The sequence below is a fragment of the Lonchura striata genome, chromosome 5 (genome assembly GCF_050655825.1).
Source record: "Lonchura striata isolate lonStrDom1 chromosome 5, ASM5065582v1, whole genome shotgun sequence".
NCBI lineage: Eukaryota > Metazoa > Chordata > Aves > Passeriformes > Estrildidae > Lonchura > Lonchura striata.
The window spans coordinates 39,349,255-39,361,282 of record NC_140707.1 but is presented as its reverse complement, the minus strand read 5'-3'; the positions used below and the strand labels follow the sequence as shown (position 1 = coordinate 39,361,282).

Below are 12,028 nucleotides of genomic sequence, written 5' to 3'. Positions count from 1 at the left end.
CTGTCAGTGTTAAGTATGCTACCTTAAAGAATTGCACTTGAATGCTGCTTTTGCTAAGCAGTTGCAATTGCTAATTAAGATAAAATGCTGATGTTTACCATCTTAATGGTAATCCAGATATTTACATTTCAGTTAAGACTAGTCACTGTTCCTTATTTTGTAGTGCTTAGCTATGGTTTGATTACCAGAATTGCTTTTGCATCTGAACTCAGTGGAAGCTGTATTGCAAATATGAATGTTTATATGCTGATTTGTATCCTAGAAAAATGAGTTTTATAAATTGTAATACAAAATTAATGGGCGGTTTTGACCTTGTGTGTCAGGATTCAGTCTATCCTGTTTAGTGTGGTTCACTTGCTTTGTACTTCAAGTGTGAGAGCTGCAAAGAAATGCTTAAAGAAATTAGGAAGTGTATGAAAATAAACCTGTATATTAAACCACAGGAGAAACTTACTGAATTCTTGCTGAAATACCCTGAAAAGGTAGTATAATCTATTGGTGTTTAGAACTGTAAAAACACTTGTGGAAGAATGAGTAAACCCCTGTTTTTTCTGAAAGTATAGGAAAGGACTGAATTAGTCTTGCCCTTAAAATCTGTAGTTTTGATAATGAAATACTTGTAGTTGGATGTTGGTATTAAAGTAAATCTCTTTATGTAGCTTATTTTGTTTTAAAGCAAGCTGTAAATTGGAGCTTCAGAGAGAGAATTAATTTGGTAACCTGTGGTTCATGTGTGAACTAAACTTGTGTTTCAGCCTTTATTGCTTGGGTATGGCAGTAGTACACAACAGTAGTAGGTTCCTATAGGTTGTTGTTCCCTGTAGAACAGCATTAGAGTCTTTGCTGGTAAGTGTTGAAAACTTAATAGCAGTAGTGTTGTAACTTGAAGTGTGCTCAAGTGCATAATGGGCTGCCCTGCCTGAAGTATTCCTGGCATTGCTCTCTGGGTTTCTTTTTGGGGGGGGTGCGGGGGTGTTCGTTTGTTTGGTTTTTTTGTTTGTTTTTTTATGGGGGGATTTTGTTTGTTTGATACAATTCTTGGTTTTCTCACTCTAGTAACAGGCGTCTTGGCCACCAAGTTGTGAGTTCCCTGTCAAGATTGTGATTTTACTCTTGCACTGACTTAATGTCATTTTTTTTTACTCCTCCACTTGCTTGCCAAGCCCTATTTTCTCTGCAGCCCATTTGTTCGAGCTCTTTAGTGCTCTGTATTCAAATTGGTTAGGAGCTTCCTTGGCTCAGGAGGAAGACTTCTCAGATTGTAGACACACCATGAAGCAGTCCAAATCTGAAATTGTTCAGATTATAGAGTTAAAGGAGCACAGGTGGATTTGGGGAGATAATATGTGGATAAATATTTTAATCCCTTGAGTAGATACAAACTGTTTTTTACAATGTTGGTTTATAAATTTGAACCAAACCTTTTGTTTGAAAACCTGAAGTAACAAAACCATCTGTCCTTAAAAATAAATTATTCTCTTACTTATTCTCAACCTCCTGCCTCTGTAAGTTATATTGTAACAAGTCTAGAAGGAGCAACATGTATCCCTTGATGCTTATGAGAACAATAAAGCTACTCTTGTTTTGTCCCCTTAAAGAGTTGTGATGAGGTTAACCTCAACACTGCTTATTTGGCAGAAGTTAAAAAAATGAGAAAATTATGGTGAGAATTGGTAGACAACTTTGCTGGGTAGCTCTTCAGGCTTCTTCTTAATTATCTGTTCTTTGAGATAAAGGGGGAGATCAAGCATCTCTTCCTGCCATGCGTAAATGGAAAGCACTTGGGATATCCGACTTTTGCAACCTGGCTATTTGGATCTGGGGATAAAAAAAGTAAGCTGTATATTCAAGAGCACTCCCCCAGCCACCCAGGTGTTTGCTAATAACTGTGTTGTGATCCTGTCTTGAAGCAGCTTGTTTGAACAGTTAGGACATAAGCTACTTTTGTTGTTGTGAATCAAGTTCATTAACTTGGGGAGGGTCAGAGGGAAGAAAGGAGTCTTAAGTTACTGTTTACGTAACTAGGATGGGTTCTTATTTGACCTAAAGTCTGTCTTGATGCAGCAGCACAAGCCAGCGAGGAGACTGTCACATTTCGCCGTGAACGCAGCACATTTAGGCGTCAGGCAGTACGACGCCGGCACAATGCAGGGAGTAACCCTACCCCTCCTACATTGCTCATCGGATCACCCCTCAGGTAGGGTATCTAAATGTTCCACCATATTTAGCATGCATGCAGCAGACCACTTCCCCACACCCACCAGTGTTGCCAGAAAAGTACTTTTTACTTCCTTCCCCACCATAACCTCCTTGAGCTGTCACTGCATGTCACTGTGGGCTTGTTGAATTGTGCATGTATATGTGGCACTATTTTAAAAGAGGTCAGGATAGTCAGTCTCTAACATGTTATAGCTGTTTTCAGATTGATATAAAAATTAACTAATGCTAACAAACTTAGCCTTATTGGTTTTTATCAAAAATTTTAGAAACTTTTGTTTTCCATCAAGAAAAGAAACCCAAGAAAATAGTATCAGTGTTCCCCAGTTTGGTTTTCATCTCTTGAAGGATGTAAGCATTAGGTACTAGTACTGTGATCACTTTCCACATTTGTAGATTGTGAGAGATAAGCAAAATGACAGAACTGTATAAAGAGCTAAATACATACTCCAAAAGACTCCAAATCTGAAATACAGGTAAACCTTTATGAAGATCTTGCAGCTTTTTATAGCAAAAAAGAAATAATGAAGTGAATAGAATGCCCAATATTGCTTAATATTAAATCGAACTGTGTGGCACTTTGCATGCCTTGACAATGTTTAAAATGTACTGTGTACATGTGTCTCAGGAGTCCCCCAACCTTTACAGGTCCCTTTCTTTACAATGAGGAGCCTAGTGGCTTGTTGCATATAGATAGCAGCTCCGTTTGATCAATCAACCTGAACAGTAGAAACAGCAGCCACAATAAGTTTTTGAATGTTTTGTTTTAAGTCTTTCAATTTCTTGGTTGCTTATGGAATTGGAGAATCTGGTGAGGAGAACATGCCCTGTAGAAGGAACAGTCCCCTATAAGTATTGAAGTAATTCTTCCTTCAGTTACATTATAAATATATAGGAGTAATTCCATATGTTATATATTCTTAATGATCTTCCTTCATATGGTAAACCGTTCTTGTGTTTTGGGAATATTTATGTAAATTTTTGAACTAGTAGAAATGGAAAAAATAAAAATAAAATACCTTGTAGTAGAGGACGGCAGAGGAATTGTGCCATCTTTGTCACACCACTAAAATAACTGAGGAATACTTCTGCAAATTTTCCTCAGGCAGGGGGAATGCAAGAATGGTACCTAGCAATCTAACAGGTGATGGATTGACTTCTGTCATATCAAGGACTGAAACTACTTGGGTGTGGTTTTAATGGCTAGTGCAGTATGAAGTAGTAATCATGTAATTTTAGATTTTTCTTTGTTAAGCTCTTGTTCTTCCTGAATGTAGGGTGCTCAGTCTCAAACTAACATCCTTCATAGTGAAGGATGATAAAACTTTTGTCTTCTTTTAGATCAGTTTTGCTTAACCTTGTTGCTTTCACTTGCCTCTGAGTTTGTTTTCCTTTTGTAGTGCAGCTTTGTGTATTGCAGCATAAGAGGCTGTGCAGACTAATGAAAGCTCCTTAATTGTGTTTTAGTTAGAAAACAGTGTTTTCTTTCTTGTAGGTGTAGAGTAAGCAAACTTTTGTTTTAAACTGTAGTTGGCAGTGGCCTTGTTTCCATATGCTAGTGCAGTCATTAAGGTTCCCATGGCTTAAGCTTGACTTCCAATTAGAGACTACGAAGTAACTTTGTGAATCCTGAATTTCACGTTGTGAAGTGGGAGTAACTCTTTAATCAGACAAGATGTTCAAGGGTAAAAAAGCAGATTAAACATCCTCACCCTGTATTTCCTCTAAGCATCTTTATTATCTAAATTTGTTCTATTCTAAGTTAAAAACCACCCAAAACTGCTCACTATACTTTCTCTAACATAATGACATACATACATTATCAAAAATGCTTTATAATATAAACATATTTAGAATTGAATACTTACGGAGGGTAATTTACTCAGAGTACTTTTCATGATGCTAAATGACTGTCCCTTGGAGTGGAATTAAATCGCCAGCCAAACACCAAAGTGCTTTCATATTTGTTTGACACAAGTTTCATTTGAGCTGTCAACTGTGGGATGTATCTGAAAAAAAAAGTATTAATGTTCTAATTTCTAGGTGAGCAGTCTAAAAATACCCTTTCCTTTACATGGGTAGCTTACTTATAGTGTAAATTCTGTGTTACTGGGAAGAGGAAACCCTTAAGAAAGATGTAAAAGAAATCATGCCTAAAGAGCAAATGTGAAGAAATATAAAGGCATTTTGAGCCAGTTACCGCTAAGAAGTTTTCAAAATATTGCTGCAGTTGTCCTGACATAACGCCTGTGTGCTGTTAGTGAGCTGCCTGTGTGCTGTTAGTGAGCTGCCCCAGTCTAGTTTCTGATATTGCTAATCCATGACTTCAGATATTAAACTTCTAAAAAGGTCAGATTTACTAATCTTTAGCTGCCCTGATGTTATGTTTCTTATTCTTGCCAGCAAAACTTTAATCTCTAATCTTCTAACTAACTCTGTCATAAAATTGGATGTTGGGGGAATGTTCCCTAGAACCTGTTGAGTTAAACCTGATTTCTTTTTTAATTTCCTATCCATGATTGCAATTACTTTTCACTTCCTCTGTGAAATACTTAGTAAAAGAGACAGTGGCATTATATATGTCTTTGGCAGTGGTAGACAAGTCAAATCTGGTCTAGTAAGTTCTGCTGGTTTGGTGCTAAATTAGACACAAGATTATTTTGCCCTGTAACCTAAAAAACAAACCCAAAATGTACCATAAAACACCATCCACCCCTGCTTTTGTCCTGTCTAATTGTCAGTAGTGTTTTGGGCACTTCAAAAATAAATGTTCATTGGTATCCCATGTAGTCAATCATGTATTCATGTATGTAAGTGATTGTATGAAGCAGAATTTTTATTCTTAAAATAATCAGGGAGAGAATAAGCCTGTTTTGTTTGCAATTGGTTGGCATCAGTATTTTGCTAGGATTTTTTAATTGTGACATATGTGGATAGCTATTAAAAGAGCAGCTGTGTCTATACCTCTTGATACGTACCTGCTATTTATAGAAAAGCAGTATTTTTTTAGCATTGGTTTGGTGTTGCTTAAGGAAGGCAGTGAAGGTTGACACATCCCTGAACTTCCCTAGGGCTTTTGTTGCTGCATATCTCACTGAAAGTCTTGTGTACTGCAGCAAAACACTGAATTTAAATTTCAGATTAAAATGGTAGAACACAGTGAATAATGAGTTGCAGTTCTTTTCTTCTGAGCTGAGTGCATGTCTTCATTATTTTGCATGAGCTTTTCTTAACAGCTATTCTTATATCCATATTTTGTTTTCCAGTGATGCTCTAACAAAAGAACTGAAAAGTAGATGATGTAGAAAATACTGTTAAGAGCAAGTACAGCAGATATAACCCTTCAACTCTTAGTAAGATCTTGTTTTTTTTAGTTGCCTCATTTGCCAACTCTAGCATCATGCTGTAAACAGTGAAGTGTTAAAAGCAACAGGTGATGCATATTGTTTTTCAAAAGAGTGTTGAAGCTATTTTCCAGTCTTTAACATACAAAATCTTTTATCGAAGATAATGCCTCAGCTAATGACTGTATAATGTAAGTTCTTTAAATCCACAAAATGAAAGATAACAAAACCACAGCTCTTGGAATAATGGTATGATATCAACTGTAAACATAATGTACTCTGACACTTTGTCATACCTAATATTAAACAAGTTATTAAAAAAACCTAACTTTGGTAAATAGCTTAATAAAGTTAATTTTGCAAGTCTGAAGAGGAGAATTAACATTTTCAAACACTGTGCGGTCATGACTATGAGAAATGTACAAATTTCTCTGAAAGCCAGGTTGACTTTTAAAACCTGTTTTTTGGTGAGTAATAAAGCTTTGGATGTTACTTCAAAATAACTTTGAATCGACTTAACTTTTGCCAATTAATAACTTTGTATAGAGAGTCTTAATATGTTCAAAATAATTCCGAATCCAAACATACTACTTCAGTTATCTGCATCTAGGTCTGTGGTATCATATGGCTATTAACAAAGCTTAAAGACATTTTCTAGTTAGTATGAATTAATAACAAAAAAGGTGATTTCTCTGTCTCTTTAGAAAAAAGCCCTAAACAGTTGATCAGGTCATACTGGAATAAGAAAAAAGGACCCCAGTGATTGTGAGAAGACTGGAATAGTCAGTAGTAAATATAGTGATACCTCAGGTTAGTCAGTAGTTAAACTAATGGGGAGTAATTTGCTTTTGCACCCACAAATTAAGACACAGAAGAATATACCTGTTGGATGACCTGAGGAGATCTTAGACAGCAATACTACTACTAAGAAGTTGACAGGAACAGTATCTCTAAATTACTGCTGTAACTAGGGCCTAAATACTCTCTTACACAGAATGTAGGGGTTACTTTAACACTAACTGTTGGCTACTTAATGCTACTATCTCAAAAAAAGTTTTCCTCTTTAAACTGAAAAATCTTGTTTTGCTTCACTTCTGGCTCTTTTTCATTTCTTCTTGGTAATGTGTCCCCAATGCGTGTTTTCTCGTAGCCTTCAAGATGGTCAGCAAGGCCAGCAGTGCTCCTGCCAGGTCAGAGTGCAGTCCTGCCCCCCTTCCCAGGCAGCTGTGCCCGGCGCTAGCGCCTCCTTGCTGGTGAGAAATGGGAGTGTCCACTTAGAAGCATCACATGCCACTGCATCTGCTGTAGGCGGTAGCAGTTTGCACGATGAACTTGGTATGCAGGCCTTATGTAACCTTGGTGACATGGAAGTTTTAATAGGGCAGATTTATTGGTAATAATGCAGTGAAAATCAGCTAACCTGAGCGTTGTTTCTCAATCTTACAGGTGTGTTTCTAGGAAGGCTATATTGCTCAATCACCTTGCCAGGCAGTTTCTCTAACAAATGTGTGATGGGAAATAAGGAGTCGTAGATACAAGTAATGATGGTGTGAGGGCTTTCTTGATTTGAGCAACGTAACACATTTAATAAATCTTTCCTATGGTCCTACAGGCAGTTGAGCAGAGATGGAGACTTTGGGGATTTTCTGGTTCCTTAAAAAAAAAAAAAAACCCAAACCAAAAAAACCCCTTATGGTTCCTAAAAATTCTTTATCATACCTTTTTTAGATGAGTTGTTTAGCTGCTGTTCAAAGAAGAAATACTTATGAATGCTTTGCTTTGGATGTACAAATACAATGTTAACTTAGGGGCTTGGTATTGGAAGTAAATCTGGACTCTTTTGTATATCAAATCTCATAGTTTTATAGAGCTTTATAGTGTCTTCTTAGTTCTTCATGGTCCATTTTATGTGGTACCCTTGATTATTAACTTCTTCATTAACTCCTATGTAGCTAATAAAATTGCTAGGAAGAAGTTAAGACGGTCTTAAATAATAACTGATCTGCCACATAGTGAAGGGGTTGGTTTGGAAAAATTCCCGGCAGGGATCTTTGCAGCTATCTATACGTGGCCTGAATTACTTATGGCTTCATCATTAATATGTAACTCTTCCTTGCATTATTAAAATGGCCATCTTGAGCACTGACAATTACTAGTGATGGAATGAGCTCTAATAACCTAATAGCTTTAATAACCTAAAAGTACAGGTTTGATCAGAACACTTACAAAACATGTGTTTCAGACCTTGTGTAATCCAGGACTAAGAGATAAGTGAGTTGTCTCTTATCTCACTAGAGGGGAAGACTCCATGAATTGAGAGTCTGTGGTAACCCTTTAAATGTGAATTTGATTGAGTATTTTTCTGCACCATCTAGTGCAATATAAGGAGAAATGGAATATAAGCAAAAATGAAACCACCTTTACCTACTCTGAGATGTTTTATAAGACTTAACTACAAATGTAATAAATACACATGATCTAGTTATCTAATAATTTTTGTTGTAGATTCTGTTGCTTTACTGTTTTCTAGGTAGAAGTGTTATTGTTTTGTTCTCAGTGCTTGTGTCTCAACTATGAAAGCTTGTTATATGAAACCCATTTTTTAATTTAATTTGGATGCTTATTTCATATTTGAAAAGAAGATATTTGAAGTGAAACTCTGAAATACTGCTTATTTCTATCCAAGTTTAAAGTTGAGCTATATTCTTGAGGCTGCTGCTATTTATTTGAAGGATTTGGTTCATATTACCCAAAACAATACTGTTGAGTTCTGTAGAATTTGTAATTTAATATGCAATATAGGTCTATTTTATTTAAGAGCTTTTATTATTTGCTCTAGCAGAAATCAAAGTAGATCATATATAAAATTCAACATGGCATTCAGACTCTAAAAAGCCATATTTATTGTATTTTTTGTGCATTGGAGTCTTCAGAAATTCATGACACTTAATTCTTCTGAAACTTTACCTGTATTGTGCTTACAATTATCTGGGACATCATGTTGTCTTTGGAGGCAAAAAACTTCTGGGGTCTGCTAGGTAGAAATCTGATGTATAACAGGGATTTATTTCCTGTTTTGAGAGTCTGAGCATCTAGGTTAGAATCCTTTGAGAGAAAGGTATGCAGGATCTTCTTGTGTTATTTTAGGAAAATCAAATTTTCTAGTTTATGTAGCAGGTTGTGTGGAGCAGATGCTATCGTTTGTTAAAAGTAAAATAGTTGGCAAAATAGTGCAGGCTTTTGTGTGTGTGATTCCTTTATTAGGCCTGACAATAAAGTATCTTTCCTTTTCTATGTGGTTAGTTTGGGGGTTTTTTTGTTGGTTTTTTTTTTCATTTTAAACCCTGAGTCAGGGATGAAGTAACACTATTTTTCTCTTTCAATTAAGTCTAAGGCTCTTGGTTTTGCTATGTTATCTCAAAATATCTTACAGTAAAAGATGACCCTTTAGTTTGTCTGTAGTTGTACTTTAATTTGTCTGTGGTTTGGGTTGGGAGAAGGTTGTAGCTTGTTTTTTCCTTGATCAGCATCAGAATACAAATAAAAGCAATCAAGGAGCTATGACCAATTATTTGTTGCCGTGGAAATCATTGTGACTGCCCAGGGCAAAAAAGTCAAAATAGTGGCTGAGGAAATACATGGAAACAAAACCTGATTTACTCCAACTGGAAATATCAGTGACAAACATAGATGGGGTTATATATATCTGTACAGTGCATAGAAGAGTTTCTTAATTCAAATCCTCTTGGAAAGGCAAACAGGGCATATATTCATTTACTGTAAAAGTCCTCACATAGAGGGCTCATGTTTTCCTTTACCAGTGCGCTATTTACTTCTACATTTGTTCTGTTTGTGTTGATGTCAAGCTGCAGCACTTAACAAGACACACAGTTTTTGGTTTTGTTTACTTTGGAATTTCTTGTCTGTTAATTTGATTCTGGTGGGTTATTTTACCTAGGATGAGCCTCACTGTATTATACCTGTCCCATACCCAGTCTGGTGATGATACAGTTATCTTTAACTGGGCGTTGCCCTGGGAGTAAGGCAAGAGATGCTTTGATGCATTATCTTCAGTCTTCCAGGTTCAAAGTAGGAAGATTTTTATCAGTTATACTGTTGGAAGGTTGAGGGAGAAGTAACTTGAAAGGATGGAAAAGGAGTTTGATGTGGAGTGGTAAACATGAAGTAAATCATAGAATTGCAGAATGGAAAGGAAAAGTGGCAAACTAAATGCCATGATTATAGGCAGGATTGATAAAATAGAAATCTGAAAAGCAACAAAACATGTGCTGTGACTTAAGTGAATGACAGTTTGCAGAGCAGAGTGTGGCAGTACCCATTCTTTTTGTTCTCATTAATGGTCGATTGTTTAGACAGGTAGGTGGGATTTTTCATCCCTTGCAGTGAAGATTGATTAAATTCAAATTAGAATTTGTCAAACAGGAATCCAAATACTGAGTTAGCAGAACAGATGCCCAGTGTTTGAAGCTGGGGTGAAGGAACAGACTCTTGTCCTTGGCTAGATGATTTTTTAAAATTGCTTTTGTGCTTAAAGAGAACTGCTCATCTAGAACTTTACGAGACAATTACGGTGGTGTGGTGGACCTCTGGTTGTATTGTTTATATAACAAGCAATAATCTTTCAGGTTAAAGTATTTTAATTTATGAAGGCAGTTGAATGGTTTTGAATATCAAAACTTTTATGTAAGGATAGACATATACACTGGTTGCTTACTAGATTAAAACCAATTTAGAAGCAGTTACTCAGTACCTTTGGAAAATTAAATAGATGTAATTGGGATGGATGTGGGAGCATGTTCAAAGGTCTATGTATAAAATAAATATTCACTTCTCATTATTCCTATGGAAAATATCCTCCTTGTAGACTGGACTTTGGGGTAATAGGTAAGTTACTCTTTTGACAAACTTCATATAGGAACAAAAAATGAGCTACTTGGAAGTGTTCTAACTGAAAACATATACACCTTCATACCATAGCTAACAGTAAAATTTTGACCTTTGGAAATAAAGCTCCTAGCAGTCTACCAAGGAGTCAAATTCTGATGACTTTGGTTTTGCTAACTAGGATTTTAAAAATACTGATTGAAGCAATAGACAAATGTATCTTGATCTAATGATGACATCATCATGTAAGCCTTTGCATTTGAACTACTCTAAGTGGTTTGAAAAAAAGTAGTGTATTGGATGTAAAACTAAAGATAACTTAGCTGAGGAAACCATCAGAGCACCATTTTAGTTAAATCCTGAGCCACTTAAGTCTTCCAGGTTTTGTCTGTGTAAGCTCATCAGCCTATTGCTGTTGTCTGTTGATGCCCTAAACTACTGTGGGAGTATGAATTTGCACAGTGTGAACTGTTACATGGCTGTCTCTGGATGTGGTGATGAGATATTTTGGTCTTTTGGAACAAGGAAACTTGCTTCAAAGAACACACGTTCATCTTAGCTCCATGTCAGAATGAAGATGTATTTTGGATTTGTGTGCTTGAGTATCACAGTGTCTTGGTTTGTTACTGTAACCTGGTCCAAATAGAATATTTTTGGGTGACTTTAATTTGTTAAGAGCTTTCAAGTCTCTTTTTTGGTGTGTGTGTTTGTGTGTAGAGAAGTTAAACATTTATGTTGAGTGAGTAGACATACTATTGAACATATTTCTTGATTTTCAACATAATCTTTGGAGTCTCCCATTTGTTCACAGCTTGATAAAACTACAGCCTTTAGAGAGAGAAAATACATTCATAAGTTAATTCAATGTGGTGCTGTTCCAAGTATCCCATGGAGAATGCTGTGAGAGGCAAGAATGGGAGAGAGTCACTAGAATAAATAAAAATGCTAGGTATATCCATATGTATTGACTCTTGAGTATTGAAATTCTTTGTTAGCATTTATGTAATATGAGGAAGCTGTTCTTATCTCACAGAGTTTAAAAATTAAGGATTTTGGAGCTCAGATGTATTATCTTCAGTTGCACTTTGGAGTTTGTGTCACAGCAATGAACAGTCCTGTCAAGTTTTCTACTGAGATGAGTTGAGGCTTTTCTGAAAAATCTTTTTATTTAAACCAACCGACCAAAAAACCCCAACAGAAAGACAACAACAAAACCAAACCAAATCAAAAACAGCCAAAGAAAAACAAAAAAATGGAGCAGAAAAAGATTTTGTATTAATGAGAAGCTGTGCTGTGCTTGCCAGGGAGCTAACTTTGAATGGAAAGCCTCTTTAAGTGGGTGAATTGCAAGCATGACATATCCTGAGTCCATTTTGTAGTTTGTGTATAAACAATGGGAATTAAGTGTTCTGTTTGTTTGCAACCTCTATTAATAAGTTTTGTTATATCCCACTGCAGCAGTGCAGTACTTACAGCAGCAATATAAATGCAGTCAATTTTGGTAGATTCAAAGATAAGTTGGGTGGCAGGGAACTGTAGATATGAAGAAGTGTAATAGTTCA

At 36.1% G+C, this 12,028-nt stretch overlaps 1 protein-coding gene across 8 annotated transcripts in view; it reads left to right on the top strand.

Annotated features, from left to right (window-relative positions):
- Positions 1–12,028, top strand: part of PCNX1 (pecanex 1) — an 82,414-nt gene that overhangs the window by 29,713 nt on the left and 40,673 nt on the right. For 3 of the 8 annotated variants that reach the window (XM_031505008.3, XM_077784122.2, XM_077784128.2), the window contains exons 7-8: positions 2,065–2,197; positions 6,712–6,896. The exons of 2 other annotated variants lie outside the window; for them this stretch is intronic. In XM_031505008.3, coding sequence (XP_031360868.1) covers positions 2,065–2,197; positions 6,712–6,896 — 318 coding nt within the window. The remainder of the gene's footprint in view (positions 1–2,064; positions 2,198–6,711; positions 6,897–12,028) is intronic. 3 more of the 8 variants (XM_077784124.2, XM_077784123.2, XM_077784121.2) reach the window with 2 other exon arrangements.